A 20,186-nucleotide genomic window follows, 5' to 3' on the forward strand; every position below is an offset into this window, starting at 1 on the left:
ACAAACCATCACAACATCTACACCTCTTCTAATTGTACTTGACTGCCTCTTAGAATTGAAACAGTCCGCTCTATCCCTCAGCTCAGTTAAGGTACATCTTAACTGATCTTGCGGCTATCTTTACCTTTCACCAAAAAATCGGCAACACTACAATCTTTGCTCACCCAATCACAAAACAATTCCTTAAGGGCATCCAAACCCTTTATCCGGACGTGAGACCGCCTACGCAACCCTGGAACTTAAACTTGGTCCTTAAACAGTCCTCATGCTTAAACCCTTCGAACCTCTAGCAAACTGCTCCCTACTACACCTCTCCATGAAGGTGGTGTTTCTAATAGCAATCATATCAGCCAGAGGAGTGGGAGAAATCAGAGCGCTTATGGCAGACCCACCATATACCATCTTTTATAAAGATAAAGTAACGTTAAGTACCCATCCCAAATTCCTTTCCAAAATACATTCCTTCTTCCACATCAATCAACCGATACATGTACTAACCTTCTCCCCTAAACCACACGCCAATGCTTTTGAGGCTATGATGCACACCCTCGATGTTAGGAAAGCACTGTCTTTTTACTCGGACAGGACCAAGCCATTTAGAGTCTCACGGAAGCTTTTTATCTCCATAGCAGAAAGTTCTAAGGGTAACTCCATATCCACTCAAGTATCTCTAGATGGATATCCGGATGCATTCACTTATGCTATCAATTAAAAGGCATACAACCTCCAGCAGGGATCAAGACACACACACTACTAGATCCATATTGGTGTCAGTAGCATTCCTACACAACGTTCCCCTTATAGACATTTACAAGGCCGCCACCTCTGGGCCTCAGAACATACCTTTGCTAAACAATATGCTGTCACACAAGGCCTTCAGGCGGATACTCGACTTGGTTGAACTGTGCTATCAGTTGCTTTTCAGCCAACTCCGAAGCCCCTACCATCCTAGGTGGGCACTGCTCTTCAGTCACGTGAAGTGGAGCACCCACAGGGACATCTCTCTCGAAGAAAAGGTTACTCATCTTGTGCAGTAACTGAGGTTCTCCCAGATGAGTGTCCCTGTGGATGCTCCACTACCCACCGTCCTCCCCTCTACTTCGGAGTTAGGGGCAGGCTCCAGGGTAGAGAAGGAACTGAGGAGTCTGGATCACACGTGTGCTATTGAGACGCCAACGGCGTGCGAGGGAGGCACTGCACCTGCGCAACCTGTATGGGCACTGCTGCAAAACTCCCCGAGCACAGGCGCAGGGATGCACCTTCACCTGGAGTGGAGCACCCCCAGGGACACTCAGCTCAAAGAACCTCAGTTACTGCTCAAGGTGAGCAACCTTCTTGTCGCATTCAATAATGAAAATAAAGACCCAGGTAATTTTGAAGGGAGAGAGATTGGGGGACAGAGCATTGATTTCAGTGGAGCTATGGCAAGTTATACCAGCTGAGGATCTGCCCCTGGGATTTTAGTGTGGCGCTCTGCTACCTGTGAATGGAATGTATTTAACATAAGAATTCTCTTGCTATTGTTGCAGTTTAAATGAATTGTAGGGCATATCGGAAACTACAGGTGCAGTACATGTGCAGGTTTCTCCATAGGCTATATATAGTAGGATGGATGGGATTCAAATCTCTTGGTTACACACTGGTACGAAATATTTAAATGGCTTGATTATATGACCAAAAAACAGCTAGGAACATCAATCACTTTGCTTTTATTTGAATTGTATATGATTTCACTGTCTGTCTGTATCACAGTCTGATATATAGTAAAACATTGATTCCTCAAATGTTTTAAAAAAAATGCTCTGAAGTTTCACTGTAAGTAGCTGAAATTAATGAGAAATTGTCTAAATTAAATATTCTATTCTGTTACAAGAATGTATGCGGAGCACAATTTAACACCTTCCACCTTTTAATGTACAGCAGATATGAGTGGATTTTTTTGGTCCATTTCCCATTCAATGGCTCACCTCTCCATCTACCACTAAGATCTACAGTGATAGTTCTTAGCCCACATGATTTTCCAAATAAAACAAAGGAATCTTCTTATACTATAGATGTAAATGGCTTCATGTATATTGTATAAATTAAATAATATATAACCGTCCCTGACATCTGAGATAGTAAGGAAGCGGCAGATGTTCATAGATTTTTCTTAAGACCTACCTTTAATATGACATGTATAAGGAACTAACCACTATGTGAACTCTAGTTTGAGGTGCACAGGGGAGACTTGGCATTTCATCTATAATAACTGAGCACAAAATATATTGCAAATGGATATATGTATGTAAAAATGGTCCACATTTGATTGTGTTCCCTCTACCCCATATGTCAGTTGTCTTTGTACATACTTGCATAGTGCCTAGCTCAGTGGGGCCCAATCCTTGATTAGGACCTTTGGGATCCACTGTAATACAAATAATTAAAGAATGTGAATCAGGTAAGTACAGCCAGTGACTAATGACTTTAAATCGAGCAGTTTTTCAGTGAATAATGGGTTATGTGCACAAGGGGACTGTAAATACCTTTTAGCACGGTGCATCAGAAATCATTCTAAGTGCACAGTTCTCATTTTCACAATAAACCACAGTTTCTGCTTCTTACTCTCGCAATCTGTACTAGTATTTTTTCTATATATTTGGAAAATGTAAGTGATGAGCTGCTGCTAGGCGTATCACCTGTCGCTCTGCTGAAGCATAAGAGACTTATTCTTTATTGCTGTAAATGTGCATGTATCAACGTGCACACAAATCCTGTATCTGCATGTACGCACCATACAGTACACTAACACTCACACACACTGACATGCACAAACTGACACACCCCACACATACTGAATGTATATGCATACACACGCGTGTTTGTGTTGCACGCACAGTGACAACACGCAGACAGATTTTTAGTAGGGCTGTCAATTAATCACAGTTAACTCTCGTGATTAACTCAAAAAAATTAACTGCGATGAAAAAAAGGTATCACAATTAATCGCACTGTTAAACAATAGAATACCAATTGAAATTTAGTAAATATTTTTTGATGTTTTTCTACCTTTTCAACTATTTTGATGTCTGTTACAACACAGAATACAAAGTGTACCATTCTCACTTTATATTTTTTATTACAAATATTTGCACTGTAAAAACGATTAAAAATAGTTTTTTAATTCACCTCATACAAGTACTGTAGTGCAATCTCTATCGTGAAAGTGTAATTTACAAATGTAGATTTTTTTTTGTTTTGTTTTTGAGTGCAGTTATGTAAAACTCTAGAGCCTACAAGTCCACTACTACTTGTTCAGCCAATCCCTAAGACAAACAAGTTTGTTTACCTTTATGGGAGATACTGCTGGCTGCTTCTTATTTACGTCACCTGAAAGTGAGAACAGGTATTCACATGGCACTGTTGTAGCTGGCATCGCAAGGTATTTACGTGCCAGATATGCTAAACATTTGCATGCCCCTTCATGCTTCAGCCACCATTCCGGAGGACATGCTTCCATGCTGCTGATGTTCGTTAAAAAAATACTGCGTTAATTAAATTTGTGACTGAACTCCTTGGGGGAGAATTGTATGTCCCCTGCTCTGTTTTACCCGCATTCTGCCATTTATTTCATGTTATAGCAGTTTCAGATGATGACCCAGCACATGTTGTTTGATTTACGAACACTGTCACTGCAGATTTGACAAAATGCAAAAAAGGTACCAATGTGAGATTTCTAAAAATAGCTATAGCACTGGACCTAAGGTTTAAGAATCTGAAGTGTCGTCCAAAAGCTGAGAGGGACGAGGTGTGAAGCATGCTTTCAGAAGTCTTAAAAGAGCAACACTCTGATGCAGAAATTACAGAACCCAAACCACCAAAAAAAAAATTAACCTTCTGCTTGTGGCATCTGACTCAGATGATGAAAATGAATATGCATCGGTCCACTCTGCTTTGGACTGTTATCAAGCGGAATCTGTCATTAGCATGGATGCATATCCTCTGGAATGGTACATGAAGGGACGTATGAATCTTTAGCACATCTGGCACATAAATATCTTGCAATGCCAGTTACAACAGTGCCGTGCAAATGCCTGTCTCACTTTCAGGTGACATTGTAAACAAGAAGCAGGCACCATTATCTCCTGCAAATGTAACCAAGCTTTGTCTGAGTGATTGGCATAAGTAGGACTGAGTGGACTTATAGGCTCTAAACTGTTACATTGTTTTATTTTTGAATGCAGTTATTTTTTTGTACATAATTTGACATTTGTAAATTCAACTTTCTTGATAAAGAAATTGCACTACAGTACTTGTATTAGGTGAATTGAAATACTTTGTTTTTTTTACAGTGCAAATATTTATTAAAAATAGAAAGTGAGCACTATACACTTTGTATTCTGAGTTGTAATTGAAATCAATATATTTGAAAATGTAGAAAACAGCCAAAAATATTTAAATAAATGGTGTTATATTATTGTTTAACAGTTCGATTAATTGTGATTAATTTTTTAATCGCTTGACAGCCCTAATTTTTAGTTTATATTATGAGGTTTCATTATTTGAAGGGGGAAAAAAAAAGTGAAGGGGAGAAGGTGTTCTCCCAAAGAATTACCTGGATTAAATATAACAGATTTCACAGAGCAGGCCAAGATTTTTTGGGTGGGATTTAAGTAAGAAAGCTGCAGATCTCAAAGGGCCTTATTTAGTCACTATTAATTGGCTACATTACTGCAGCAGTGATAACATGCTGTTTCAGAAGGAACTGGTAATAATAACCTACCATTAGTAGCTCCTTTCATCCCAAATTAACCTTGAAGAGATTTCAGCTATGCCGAATCTCTACTGCTCTCCCCTGAACATATAAAATGTTCACCTGTTCCTTTGTTTAAACTTCCTATTAACCTCCCACATGCAAGTTTTGTAGCTGCAGCCTGCATCTGTATTCTGAACAAGACACTCACAGAGAGATGTGTGACACTCCAGTGACCCTTTCTCCCATTATTCTGAGGAGCTGGTATTCATAACAATCAGGTCTTCCTGAACTGTTGTACTGGTTAAACTACTATCTGCTTACAGCAAAGGTTCTAGCCTGTTTTCTTGGGCAGAACAAGCAAAATTACCATAAGAAACAAGTAATAATATAAGGAATAAATTCATTTATGGCAGCGTCCTTTTAAAAACTTCATCCCATTGGTTATATGTGGTTCTCTGCTTTTGGAAGGGTATATGTACCATCTGCTGTCAATTACTCTGGTAAGTACAACTTCTTTATTTCATGCCTGAATGAACAACCCCATAAAATGTCCTCTGTTGCTCTCTGCAGGCCAGTCCTTCCCCCAGCAGTTCAAAGATACAGCCTCTCCCACCCTTGTACACCAAGGTTCTTTTAATAAAAGCAGGAAATGTGTGATATGCAGCAGCCATTGCATTAAATACCCAATTTCTTATGTGTCTTGTAGTAACATTAAGAATGGGGGCAATGTTCGGGGGAGGGGGCAAAGCCCTCTCCTGAGTGATCCAATGTAAGGATAATGGGAGAAAAATGTTATGTGGGGCGTGTGTCAAGGTGGCTGTAATGAAAGTTTCCAAAATAATTTTGTTTCATTTACCTTTTGCAGGGACTGAATGTTTTTGTTGTGTTAAATTGCAGGCCCCATGCTCTGGGGTGTCATTCTTATTGGGCCTTTCTGTCTTTTTTGTTTTGCAATCCAAATGAGATATCTGGAAAAAGGCAAGAGCTCCCATTTCCTAAATTTCACACAAGTCAATTCAGCTCTCAGAGCAACAGGTAACTGACTAAAAAGCTTTCTGTGGCTCTAATTCACTCTGTCCTTTATATTACTGACCTCCAGCATTGCCAGAACTTTTTTGCTGTAAACTCACTTACTCATTGAACATTTCCCTGGCTGGGCATTATAGAGTATTTTTTATGAAACAGCTTTGCCTTATGCTTTACCCATGAAGCTATTGTCTGCTGTAACTTTTCTAAGTAGGCCTAATTCATTTGCTCACAAATTCTCATATGAAATTTGAGGGAAATAATAAAATACAAACTGCTGCTGGCTTTCAGGGCTGTTGCTTACTACATTGCTTCAGCACATAACAATGCAACTTTGAATAAGTAATAAAATCCAAAGGTCATGAGAACTGTCTAGCTGGGGCACTTTTGGAGCTGTGGGATTGTTTGTGATCTTCACGCATCACAGGGTCACAGCTCAAAAGCTCTGTTCACATTTAAAAGGACCAAACCTCACAGTTAACTTACTAGAACACCATAAAAGCGGGGCAGTGATACTCCCTGTCACCCTGGCTTACTCAATCCAGGTGCCCTTCACTCACTTGTGAAGAATGACTCTGTACCTGGAGGTGGCCAGCGTGGCCTCTGGCCAAAATGTGTGATTCAGAGGTCTCCAGTGGAGCCTTTGACACTGGGTCCCTACCTCATAATAAAATAAATTCACCTTCTTCCCAATTCTTCACACCATTCACAGGGCCCAATGCAACAGCATCACAGCTCTTCCTGATGAAGGCTGCATGTGGGGCAGCGCTCCAGGGCCTCAGGCTACAGAGTTCACATTTCAGCACCAGCAGGACTTCACTTGAACAGCCCTGTCAGCCACATCACAGCACTAAGAGGCACTTTCAAAAATGCCCTTAACTAATGAGAACATGCATATAGAGCTGAGACAAGTTACAGCCCCCACCTAAAACTTGGGCCTAGTGCTACTTCTGCCCATGGCTGCCCTGACTTAAAGTACTGACACCTGTGACTGCAATTTGGAGCCTGCTCACATCCAGATGAACCATCCACTCGGAGAGCAGCTATTTTTGGGGCAAAAGCCTCCTTCATTTTATAAAAATCTGGTACAATTTTTTATTTCTGGTGGATTGCTAATGCTGGCAAAGGAAGGGAGTCTTCACAGATCTCAGCCCCTTTCTCCACCTGAAATTCAAAGTGAAAAGAGATGAAACAAGGTGCAGAGAATGTCTTGGCTAGTTGAGGTAAGGCAGCACCAGCTGTCGCTGTCTTGTGAGCAGCACTGCTATTATGAATTTCTATTTACAGGGGTTATAATTTGTCCAGGAATCCATCTTGGAATCACATTTTCATATTTTGAAATTTTAGTTTGTACTTTTTTGTTTTTTTTTTACACTGAGTGCTAGGAAGTGGAAGATAACTGGCCTATTCTAGTTTATATCACTGTAAAAACATCACCAAATAAAAATGGCACTCATCAAGAGATTATTTTTGTTTAATTATGGAAGTATTAAAGGCTACTGCTGGGAACAAGAGTAACTACTTCCCAAGAGGGTTTCTGAAGCACTTGCATTGAGCACTTTTTATGTGACAAATTGGCAAGACTTCGGATTGAACGACTGGACAAAAAATAATCAGTTCGAAAACATTATCTCAGGTTCACTTGAGAGCAATTCAGAGCTATTTGGTCATTAATAAGTATTTTAAATTCTATATAAGAAAAAATATGTATATGTTTTGTCTCAAACAATTTAAAAACAGCTCAGAAAAATGCAAAAAGAAGACCTTAACTCTGATTCCGTTTCTTCATTCTTGCACTTGGCACAGGGCTGGAGAAAAAAAGATCTTTGTGCCATCTCTGTGCCACCCAACTCCCAGTCCCCACTATACAAAAGAGCAGCCTCAGAGGTGCTTCAGTTTACATTCTAGCTGCACTGAGCCAGCCAAGAACAGCCAGCGCCTCCTCCACTACACCCAGCCTCCTTCTACTGAGGAGCAACAAAGAGCACAGGCAGAACCATTCCAGTAGCTCTGTGTCAGCCAAGGAACCCCCTTGTATTGCACCTGGGCCCTGCTTTTCTAAGTATGAGTTAAAGATAAAACATCATCCTTAGCTTTAATCTTCTTGATTGCTGTCTGTGTCACCACAACTTTCACACTGTTTAGGCATATTCTTTGTATTAACATGCAGTACATTATAAAAATAAATGACTACCTGTATAAACATACACTCACCTATCTTCCTTTCCCCCTCCCAACACACATGGGGCTATTGACTATGTGGGAAAATGTAACAAATTCAAAAAGTATTAACATTAGCATCATCTTTGAGTCATTTTCCAAATGCTGTGGAATACAAGGTGGTGAAGCACTTGCGGTCTGTGAATGTAATTGTGTACTCTGCAGCATCTTTCACTAATGAACACACCATTGTTTTGTATTTTATACCTGGGAAACTCAGGAATGGTATGTTCTTTATGTTTAAGCATCAACCAACACCCCAGTTCCAAAATTTGTACAAACCTTGTAACTAGTACAGGACTCATTTGACCAAGAAAGGTGTTGCATATTTGTGAACAGGATCTGTACTAGTGCAAATATTGAATGGTACAGTAATCAACTTGCATTAGCATGCATATTCCAGTTAAACAGGTATGCACCAGTACAGATGTTGCATGTCCTAGGTTGAAGTTGGCAGCAAAGCATGTCTTGCATTTTTCCAGCAAAACTGTGCTCCGTTAGTGTAGAACTTGCATGTTGAAGTGCTAAACATGGAGACAGCATGTATCAGTAAGAGCCACAGCTGACCAATTGTGCATGTTCTCAATGAGACCTATAGTAATAACAGGTGAATTTTGTATTACAGTAAGAGGTGCAACTGAAAAATGCACAAGTTGCACTACCTGTCCTGCATCATAGATGATATTTTGTGCATATGGTGTGATTAGTCTCAACATTAGATGTGAACTAGTGCACAGCTAGGGAGAAGTAACTTTTCACTTTCCTGCTGCACAGAAAGAGAGCTTAAATTTTAACAAATTAAGAATATTCTGAGTTTGTGTTGATTGGGTTAAATACCATATTATAAATTCCCTCTACTGGTTCTGAATATGTATATCCTGTAATACAAGAACAGGACCACCAGATAATTAGCAGAACAACCACAGTGAGCTGCAAAGAGAGAATATGGAGTAACCTCCATAGGACACAGAATGGAGAATTCCTCCCAGGCAACTGGAGTGAAATCCTGGATCTGTTGAAGTCAATGGGAGTTTCGCCGTTGACTTCACTGGAGCCAGGATTTCACCTTAGCTCCCTTACAGCAGAAAAGAAAAGCTAGCCATTGACATGTCTTTCACTGCAATACTTTTACTACACTACAAAATTGAGTTATTGTTTTACAGCAGTGGGGCTCCCTGAATCTATACTGGAATGGTTTAAATCCTAGTGTCAGTCAAAACTGTTTAGTGTTTCAAAATGTAGGAGTGAGATGCCACTTTCAGCCATAGTTCATGTTGTTAGTGTAGCCAGGGCTTCAGAGTCATGCCACATGTGATGAAATACAGCAGACCCCTTTTTCATTTTTGATCAGCAATATCCACACTCTGTGTCCTCCCAAGCATGGAATTCTCAAACACTTCAGTAAAATAAAGACAATGAGTAATGTTCTAAATGCATGCATACTGACCCGTGTGATCCATTCATTCATTGCTGGAACCTTTGCCCCGCAGTGTCACAAGCTTACGGGATGTCCTTAATGCTAGAGCTCTGATTTAGCTGAAAGATAGTTTAAAACACCTGGTTAAAAACATCAAATAGCTCCATACTGGCTACATTTCTACACAGGTGCACACACACAAAGTTATTCCACATACAGTCACTGGGCCAAATTCAGAGATGATGTGTAAGTTTGTAATGGTTACACATCAATATGTAAGTATAAAAAAGTCTCTGGGCATAGGGAGCCAAAAGATAATGTAGTGGTGGATACCTACTTTAATTTGCACTCTATTAGTTGCTCTTTCTGCTAAGCACCTCTGTTCTATCCCCATAGCATCTAAATTATGCAATCCTATGGCTTTGTTACATTCATTCAGATTTAGTTGGACTCCCTTATGCCCACTTACAGATGAGAAACTTTCAATACTTTATAAAGCACCTCTGAATTTGTCCCTTTGTAGTGTCTCTAAGTCAATTTGCTTAAGAAATTAATATACTAACAACTGTGTATGTGTTCTGCTAAATCCTTCTACTTGGGTCATAATCACAACCTTTTGGGGGAAAACTACCCTCAGAATAACTGAGCAAGGACATGCAGACTCAGGCAGGTTTTTTTCACATAGATATGATTCTGTAGAAAGTAGCTTATTCCAATACACTGCAGCTGAAATCAGGTTTAATATGCTGTTCATTCTGAACTGGAATTAATGCATTGTGATGGTTCATAGAAATGAGTCCGTGTCTAGCTAGAATGTCTAAAATTATTTTACTAAGTTGTGTATATTGTAATAAAAAATAGTCAAAATCATATGGGTTATATAGTCCTAATGAGCTACTTCAACTCCAATACAAAAAACCCTGTGCGGTTCCTTTTGTGACACTGAGTGCTTTGTTTGACCAAGACGAGTTAAATTGAGCTATACGTAGTGGAGACAAAAGCAGAGGTATATAAAACTGCATTAGAAACTCATTCCCTATCTAACAATGACTGGGACCCCAAACTCTCTCCCTTGAATCTGGGTTCCTTACTAAGCAACTTGATAAAGTCTTGACAGTGCAATAGCCTAGGTCAATTCTGGGTGTCTGCAGTTGTTTATTTAGTCACTTCGAGGAAGCCTCAGTGAAGTGACAAAGCAACAAAAAGCAAGAGTATGTTAATCAAGTAGTGGCCTTAATGGCTTTCTAGGCATGACACACATCATATTTAATTTGTTTAGTTTTAAATTTCCCAGATTTTCACTTAACTAATGTACTACAGCTTTGTAAATAGCACCTAGATCCAATGGTAATAGGTGCTACATAAATCAATGAATGCACTTGCATTTCTTAAGTGCTCACAACTGTAGCATCTGAATGCTCTTTACAGAGTTAGTACTCCATGGAGAGATCGTCCCCCTGACTGGGGATTATGAAGATACAAATAAATATATCCTACAAGTATCCAGACTATTCAGATGCTGACAATGAGACTGAGATAATAAGTTGAAGTAACGTACCTGCTTTGCCACTGATGCCAGTATAAAGTCCATACACACATGTAAATTCTACTAATCTATGGTACTGTATAAATTAAGTAGAACTTTCCCATGGAAGTCTGGAATAAATCTCTTCTCTTCTCCCCACAATGCTGGATGCAGCAGCAGCTGCCCATGTTCAGTGTCCTACTTAGAAAAGGGGGCAGCACAGAAAGTGCGTTTTGCTCAAATTATCTGGTACATGAGGCAGCAGCAGAAAAGCAGTTGATGAAAAGCAGTCATTAAAGACAAATAATTAGGTAAGATGATTTGATAGTAGAATGAATTTGGGTATTAAATAAAGTTGTCCAGAAATGGGTTGCAAAAGGTGAATTCTTTCTGAATGAGTTTTTTCTCCCCTTCCCTGGCTCCCAATTGTTTACTTTAGGTGATGGCTACTTCATACTGGAAGTTGTAGTGAGGGATCCCTTTGACTTTTGCCTGTTGAAATTCGTTTGGAATAGAAATGTTATAGAGGGCCTTTTTATTGTTTCAGAGTGAAAGAATTGAAAAAGGCCAAGGAACTTGAAGATACACAGCAGCATCCCGTAGCAATGTGACATTGCTTTTCAGACTGTTTTCATTTTCTGTTTTTAGCAGAGACATGCAACAACAAAAAACCCACTGCAGTTCTGGGAATCTCAGCTGCAGGATTTTAACAGTAATGTTTTGGTCATTGCATTTGCACTTTCATGGACAACTTTTAATTTGTTCAGCAAGACATCTTGGAACTCAATCTTCTGTTGGATCATGGGAAAAAAAACACCAAGAGGAATTTGTGAGTTGCTTCATTCTCTCCAAAAGAAGCGATTAATTATCCTTTTCATATAGGGCTGTATTAAAACGTGTGGAACTGTACAAATATTATACCAAAAATATTGTTAAAAGGTGGGAATGCACAAGCAACACAAGAATGCTATTCCTGCACCTGTCAATCATCTCCAAGAAACTGAAGCTTCAAGAGTCAGTGGCGGGGCTTAGATCAGTAAATCTTTATTGGGTACATGCATTCTCATTTCCTTTGCACTTCTGTCCTTTCTTTTTATTTGAATCTCTCTACAGCACACTTAATGCAACTTTTTAAATCTGCAGGTTTTTAATACATCCCGTGGAAATTTACAGAGTGGGTTGGCATATGAGGCAAACGGGTAATGCATGGGAAATAAAGAGAGCAGCTTGAGCAAGTTTTTAAAAGTTCCTTTTTTGGTATTTTTTCTAGAACCTGCAAGTATTTCAAGTGTCATGTACTTATTCTCATATTCAGCACTTTATTTTCTGGCCTTTTAATTATTTACTTAAAATAGTTTGTAACGTATGTAGCGCTTTTTTTTTTTACAGTAATTTTGTTGTTCTGAGCAGTCACATACATATGTTGCCTGGACATTTATACCACCTAAAGATCAGAGTGGTGCTCCATCCTGGCCAGTAAATTTCTTATTTTGGCTATTTCATCAAAATCTGGGCAGTTTCTGTATATATAGAAGGTAGAAATGGAAAATGAGAAATAATATTTGAAAGGGAATATATTGATTAATTACTAAATATTTTATTCACAAAGGGTTAATAACTTGGCAAGATAAAATTATTATTTGTATAGTTTTGTCTGAATGAGCGAAGAGTGTGGATGTATTGTTTGTATATATTGTATATATTAAAACAGAGATGTGCATGAATTCAAGAAAAAAGAAATGAAAAAAGCAAAGCATTAGTGGCTATGGTCTGTAAAATGAAACAAAAAACTTTATTTCACTATAAGAAACTTTATTTTAAATGTTCTTTAGAAGAACATTTTGCTAAAGCATGACTAAACTGCAAAAAAAAAAAAGAGCTACTGTATTTAGACTTAGGAAAAAAAGGCAGAGTAACTTTACTAAAAAAGGATATGTTTACATTTGATTTTGGCTACCAGGAGGTTTTTTTTTTAATTTTATTTTTATTTTTTGCCAATGGTGCCAAGTAATGTGAATGCTAATATTGCTTAAGAAAATTAAGTTACTTTTGCAAAGCAGATAATCATAAGAATACAAAAATGTATCTAGCTTAACACCATACACTCACTCCAATAAAGAACACTTAGAATGAACATAAACTGAAAAAAGAAATAGTATGAAAGTAGAAAATATGTTTCACATTTTCATATCTCCTGCTGGAAGTCAGAAAATGTAATAAAAATGCACAAAAATTTAAAAAAATAAAAAGTAAAACTTAAAAGATGCAAACTGGTCTTGTAGGGGTGTCATGGTATATTGCTATTTCTACATAGTGAGGAGCCAAAGAAATCAGATACTTTTTAAATTGAAATACTAATTAAAAATTGTCATGACGTTTAGACAATAGGGGCCTGATCTTAATTACACTAGTAAATATCAGGAGTAATTCTCCTGAAGTCAGTGCAGTTACTCTGGATTTACACAAGTGTAGCTGAAATCAGAAATTGCTTCTGTGACTTTATGTTGCTAGTACCAGTTTAAAATTTCCAAACGGTTGGTGTAAATTTTACATGGTTAGTTTTGAAATAGTTGCTCTTACTTGATCCTGGCCACCAACTAAAATGTTTAAACTCCAGGCTTTTTGTGAAGCCTAAAAATATTCACAAATGAGCTTTTAAACTGGTGTCTTTAAAAAAAGGGTAAACACAAAGATTGTGGCAAAAAACTGGGGTCAGTGCTCTTGGTGCCTTTTCTATAAGTGTATCTGGTTTTTAATTACTTCCTTTCACTGCCAGCATTGAATTACAGTATATGTGCTATATAGCTCTTTATCAGAACTCTGTACGTTTGTGAACTTCTACTTTATGACCTGATTCAATTAAAAAAAAAAATTGTCTGGCTTCCACACTGTGGCTGTGGAAGCCTCATAATCTCCATATATTTTATTGAAATGGAACCTTACGCATTAAGTATTCCACACACAAAGAATGGGAACGGAATTTGAAAATAAACTCCTTTGGAATGAACTGGAATGCTCTGTATTAATCCTGGAAATACTCTGACATTTTGAAATATAAATGTTTGTCCCATTGACTGGCATTATGACAAATATAATCTTTTCCTAACAAGAGTAATGACCTCAGTGGAAACATTTTAACCCCTTATATTTGTACTTAAAATTTTCAGTAAAATACAGAGCTATTTCAAGTTACCCTTCCAGATCCATAGGCCTGGTGGTGTACCTACTGATAAAGACCCTGATACAACAAAATATTTACACACATGCTTAATGTTAGCCATATGAGTAGTTCCATTAACTTAATGGGACTACTAACATGCTTAAAGTTAAGTATATCCTTAAGTACTTTGCTGAACAGGGCTGTAACCTTTCACTGAATGTGACCACTGATGAGTTAAAAATGCTCTCCTATTGAAAAAGCTTTTCTGCTTACCCCTTTCTTGACTGTGGAACTTATTTCTGATAGAAGATACATAAGTGCAGCTTTCTTGGATAATCGGGATTCCCAAGTGCCAGGAGCAGGACCTTCTTCTGCCTCCTGAATATGGAATTGCTCCTTTGTGTAACACGTTTGACATAAGTAATACTGTGTGAAAGAAATAAAGAATATAACATGAACTCCCTATATGGTTGCACGCTTACAGCAGTTCCACACAGTAGTTGGTGCCCAACAGGGGGTCCCCAAGACTTGCATGTAAAACTAGTATAGATGTCTCTTTTTTGTAAGTTTTATTTTTGTAACTGTGCATGTAAAGCATCACTGAATCAATGGATCTGTTGAAGAACTCAGCTGCTGGAACCATGCAAAATGTTTTGAATTGCCCTTAAAATATGGAAAATGTTTTCTGAATGCTTTATATTCTTTCTGCTGTAAATTAAAAACAAAAAATTTCCCCATACTAAGTGTATTTCTTTTAACATTTTCTCTTCTATTTTAATCAAGAAGAAGCTGAAGATTCCTCAAGTATGTGTATATATATCTCTATATCCTTGTAAAGTATGGATCTCTGTCACACACTTAGAAGACCTACTTGTAAATTCACAGTCTCTTACCTGACTGAATTTCAAAGGTAAACATAATTTTTTAAAACAAATTCTGCTTTTAGTGTGTGTACAGCTCCCATTGGATTCAGTGGGATCCATGTACTCATGTGAGAGGAGAATGTGGTCCTTAAAATCTATAGTTAACAACTGTTTCAAAAGAGGGAAGCTAGGAAATAGGAAACACATTTATCTAATCAAAATTATCAACAAGAGTGAAAAACTTGAAGTCACTTGGACCTCTCAGCCTGTGTATTGATGATGTACATTATATAGTCACAGGCCTGACTCTTTTCTGTGGTTTTTAATGTATACTTTCATTAGGCATATTTCATAGAAGGGACCAAAATAATTTCTAGACTACTTCTTTTAGAAAAACATCCAATTTTGATTTTAAAATGGTCAGTGATGGAGAATGCACCACAACCCTTAGTAAATTGTTCCAGTCCACCAGTACATTTCAGAGCTCTAGTTGCACTTCAAGTAGTAAAACTGACTTTGTCTTCAGATTCAGGTCCTCATGATAACCCCAAGGTGCATTATAATTACTCAGAAATGCACTGCCTATCACAGTTTATTTTAGTTTAAGATGTTTTAAGCTCAGCCCAGAGACTATCATAGTGTTCTGCACCTACCACATGGGAGACTCGGGTACAACGCAGTGGTTCCCACATCTTGCTTCTGAGTCTGGCAGCAAGAGGCAAATGTTATGTGAGGCTCCTTTTTTCCTTTCCTTATCCCAGGGGAAAAGAAATGTTCTTATGACAGTTAAACCAGATTTTACAGCAGAAAGGTAACCAGTTTCTCAGTTCGGGCTCCCCTCTTGTTCATGTTGCAAATGACAGTTTTTAGCCAGATGGATGCAATTCACAGAAGCTTAGAAAATCCAACTGTATTTAAATTTGTGGGGGCAAATTCATCCCCTCTCTAGTTCAGTGGTGGGCAACCTGTGGCCTGTCAGGGTAATCCGGCCACTGGGAGTTGCGGGCAGCCATGCCTGTGGACAGTCAATGTAAACACTGTCTCGTGGCCCGCCAGTGGATTATCCTGACAGGCCATGTTGCCCACCACTGCTCTAGCTCCTCTAAAGCTAATAAAACTCAGCAGAGCCTTATGCTGAGATTAGAATCTGTCAAATAATTTATTTTAAATACTTCATGAAATGCCTGGAATAAATCATTGTACAAATATATTTGTGAATTATTTGACCAAATGTGTAAAAAAAGATGTCTCAATGTTTTTGGAAAATAATCCAAAATTGAGCAAATAAATTATTCAATTTATATGATGATAAATTCCCCTAGGGATGAATTTGGCCATTTTCCCCCCGAGTATGAGAGTCGTACTGAGAAGTGCAATTTCTGTGTGCACTTACAAAATGCTGACCAGGAGAATAGTGAGTTTTTCATTAAACAATAACGCTCCTTCAGAAAAAAAGCAATGAAATGTTACATCCAGGAAGATTATAAATGCACAATTTTTATAACTGAATAAAATTAAACTGAAAAAAGTAGAACACCACAAGAAAGTAGGAAGAAATATTTGACCAGCACCTAAATGGAGCCCCAATCCTGATCAAGACCTCTAGAGACAACTGTAATACAAATATATAATAAAATATATTTCATGTAGCTATTTTCAACTTTCTGAGAGCACAATACTGTCTGTACTTCTTAAATACGGTACTCTCTGTGAGGGCAGAGACTAAGGCCCAAGTTTCCAACAGAATCCATGAGGCAGTGTATAATAAATTCCAAAACTCTACATAGAAGGACAGAATAAAAAGTAATTTTAAAAGTTCCATGAGGCCTTTAGAAACAAAATCCAAAAACTCCCATTAAATAACAATGCAGAATTCATTTCTGGTTAATGCAATTAACAGGCATATAAATGGCTTTGAACCAGAGCTGGATAATGTTGTAATATAGTAAATAATTCTTCCTGTCTTTATAAAGCTATTATCGTGTGCGCGTGTGTGCACACACACACACAAAAATCTCTCTGTTGTGTAAAAGTTTGAGTCATTAATCTCATAATTAACCCATTCAACATATGATAGTAATCGGAGTAAGAACAGTTCCAGGTCAGAGTGTGGCATTTGGATCCTACATTTACCCTAAATTTGCCAACCACCACAGGGGGAATGCAGGGTAATGTGTCCATTATAGTAAAGGAAGCTTTGCCATTAACATCACCAGAAACAGGAGCAGGCCCTTAATGATGCAGTGAATGGGACTTAGACTCCTAAAAGACCTACATACCATTGAACTTTTTACCCCATTACAATCCATATCCAGCACAAGAAAAATGTAAAGGTCAATAATAAAAGCTACAATTAGTTTGTCCCAGAAAGTGACTGAGTTAAAGTTCCAGTCTCATCCTTCACTTCCTGAGCTGACAGTCTGGATTCACTCTGGGGAATTGCACAGTCAAGCTCATGAGTGGTAGCTGGACTCCCTTAGTCAGCGCCCACCAATTTTTTCAGGTAGTGGCCTGAAGTTGAGGGATGCCACACGCCCTTCAGCTAGAATCAGAATTTGATTTTATGTTGCTATTTGCCTACTGCGGTTAGCTCCAAAACACGTCAGAAAGCCAGTGACAATACATGAGTGTATCAGCAACTTGCCTGGCTGTGCCCCAGATTTTGTGTGTCACTTCACTTGTCTGTCCCTTCAGTCAGCCTCTTCAGCTATAAAACCAGGGTGATAATACTGCACAATGGGGTAATGAAGCTTACTCAGTTAGGTGTAAAGCACTTTTGGCTCCCCAGATAGAAAGTAGACAGGAAACAAAAAATCTTTGGTTTCAGAGTAGCAGCCGTGTTAGTTTGTATTCACCAAAAGAAAAGGAGTACTTGTGGCACTTTAGAGACTAACAAATTTATTTGAGCATAAGCTTTCGTGAGCTACAGCTCAGCTCACGAAAGCTTTTGCTCAAATAAATTTGTTAGTCTCTAAGGTGCCACAAGTACTCCTTTTTTTAAAAAAATCTTTGCTTACTCATTCTGTGCACTAGCCTTCTCTATGAAACTGTTCTCTTACTGATGTTGCCCCATCCTTCCTCCTCTACCATTCTCTTATTAACATCTCCTTGTGTCATGTTAAAAATTAGTCTGTAAGCTCCTTGGGGCAGGAATCATATCTTTTGATTGAATTAGGAGGTGCCTAGTACACTAGTAGGTGCTGATTCTGTGCTCAGCCAGCACTCACAGCCTCATATAACACCTAGAATATTAACTTTCCTGAGTGAAGAATTAGGGGGCCATTATCCCTTTCATTTTTTTAGAAAGAGTCTGAACAAACCAGCTCAAATAGCCAACAAAAAAGCACCAATGTTGCTTTAGTGCAGGGGTAGGCAACCTATGGCACGCATGCCAAAAGTGGCACATGAGCTGATTTTCAGTGGCACTCACACTGCCCGGGTCCTGGCCAACCGGTCCAGGGGGGCACTGCATTTTAATTTTAAATGAAGCTTCTTAAACATTTTTAAAACCTTATTTACTTTACATTCAACAAGAGTTTAGTTATATATTATAGATTTATAGAAAGAGACCTTCTAAAAATGTTAAAATGGATTACATACAAAACCTTAAATTAGACTGAATAAATGAAGACTCGGCACACCACTTCTGAAAGGTTGTCAATCCCTGCTTTAGTGTCTCTTTTAAATAACGTAATAATGAAAAGCTTACAGTGGAGGCAAAAGTGTGATAGTATGCAAAAAGTATTGATAATAGAGCATGGAAAATCCTGAAGTTATGTGTTTCAGGGATCACAGAATCATAGAAATGTAGGACTGGAAGGGACCTCGAGAAGTAATCAAGTCCAGTCCCCTGTGTTGTGGCAGGACCAAGTAAATCTTCTAGATCATCCCTGACAGGTGTTTCCAGAGCTTAACTACCCAAATAGTCAGAAAGTTTTTCCTAACATCTAATCTAAATCTCCTTTGCTGCAGACTAAGCCCATTACTTTTTGTTCTACCTTCAGTGGACCTGGAGACCAGTTGATTACTGTTCTCTTTATAGCATGCCTATTACCAGGTTTCCCCCCTCAGTCTTTTTTTCCCCGCAAGACTAAATGTACCCAGTGTTTGTTTGTTTGTTTGTTTGTTTAAAATCCTTTTCTAATAGGGGAGGTTTTCTAAACCTTTTATCATTTTTGTTGCTGTCCTCTGGATGCTTTCCAGTTTTGTCCACATCTTTCCTAAACTATAGTGCCCAGAATTGGACACAGTACTCCAACTGGGTCCTCAGCAGTGCTGAGTAGAGCAAGAAAATTACCTCATGTATCCTACATGCAACATTACTGTTAATACACCCCAGAATCATATTAGCCTTTTTTGCAGCTGGGTCACATTGACCACATATTCAGTTTGTGGTCCACTATAACCCCCAGATCCTTTTCAGCAGTATTACCACCTAGATAGTTATTCCCCATTTTGTAGTTGTACATATAGGATAGGATGTGGTCTTAGAATAGAATAGTCTTCTTTTGACTGCAACCAGGATTGAAGTCCTGTCAGCACCCTTTCTTGTAAGTGAGTGATTACTCAGTTACATGAGCTGGGATGAATCTGTCCAGTAGGCTAGCCTAGAATTTTTAGGCACATCCAGTCAGTTGGAATGACTAAATAAATAGATACCGTAGATCAAGAGAAGAGTTAGCTCTGACTTAGTCAGTTGGCAAAGAATAATTCATATGATGAATTAACACAGTGGAAAAGCTTCAGCCAATAGCCTGGAATGAAGACCGATGCCTACCTATAGCACAAGCGTCATGAACAATCTCTTCATTTGCTATGTTAAGAAGGTTCAGGCCACGAGAGAAAATGTCGCTGTTGTGAAGCTTGTCAGTAAATTAACAATTGTTGCTAGTGCTTTCTTTAGACGCTTTCTACCAGCAGCTGCCAAACTGGGAGAGGATGGAGTCTGGGCCTGACTGCTGGAAATAAGAGAGGTAAGAGAATGGTTTAGGCATCAGCATGAGGTAAGGTTCAGCTGCATAGCTGTGCAAAGACCAACGTCACTGTAGCATAACTGTCCCCCCTCTAAGTCCATGAGGCCTTGCTTCATCTGTTGGCACTTCCTGATAGCCACTCCTCAGAAATGACCTGGAGCAGCTGGATGGAGGATGTCAAGCCTGGGCTCTGGTAGCAGGTATGGAGGGATTCAGGTTGCCCTGGTGGGGCTCTCAGTCCCCCCATCGCCATCCAGGGTAACTTTT

The 20,186-nt window shown here is 38.7% G+C and overlaps 1 protein-coding gene across 1 annotated transcript in view; it reads left to right on the forward strand.

Annotated features, from left to right (window-relative positions):
- CAMTA1 (calmodulin binding transcription activator 1) overlaps positions 1-11,576 on the forward strand; it is a 929,632-nt gene extending 918,056 nt beyond the window's left edge. The window contains exon 22 of the mRNA XM_077837398.1: positions 11,471-11,576. Within this exon, the coding sequence (XP_077693524.1) occupies positions 11,471-11,534 (64 nt within the window). The 3' untranslated portion in view covers positions 11,535-11,576. The remainder of the gene's footprint in view (positions 1-11,470) is intronic.
- The last annotated feature ends 8,610 nt before the right edge of the window (positions 11,577-20,186 follow it).

Source organism: Eretmochelys imbricata, chromosome 18 (assembly GCF_965152235.1).
Source record: "Eretmochelys imbricata isolate rEreImb1 chromosome 18, rEreImb1.hap1, whole genome shotgun sequence".
Lineage (NCBI taxonomy): Eukaryota > Metazoa > Chordata > Testudines > Cheloniidae > Eretmochelys > Eretmochelys imbricata.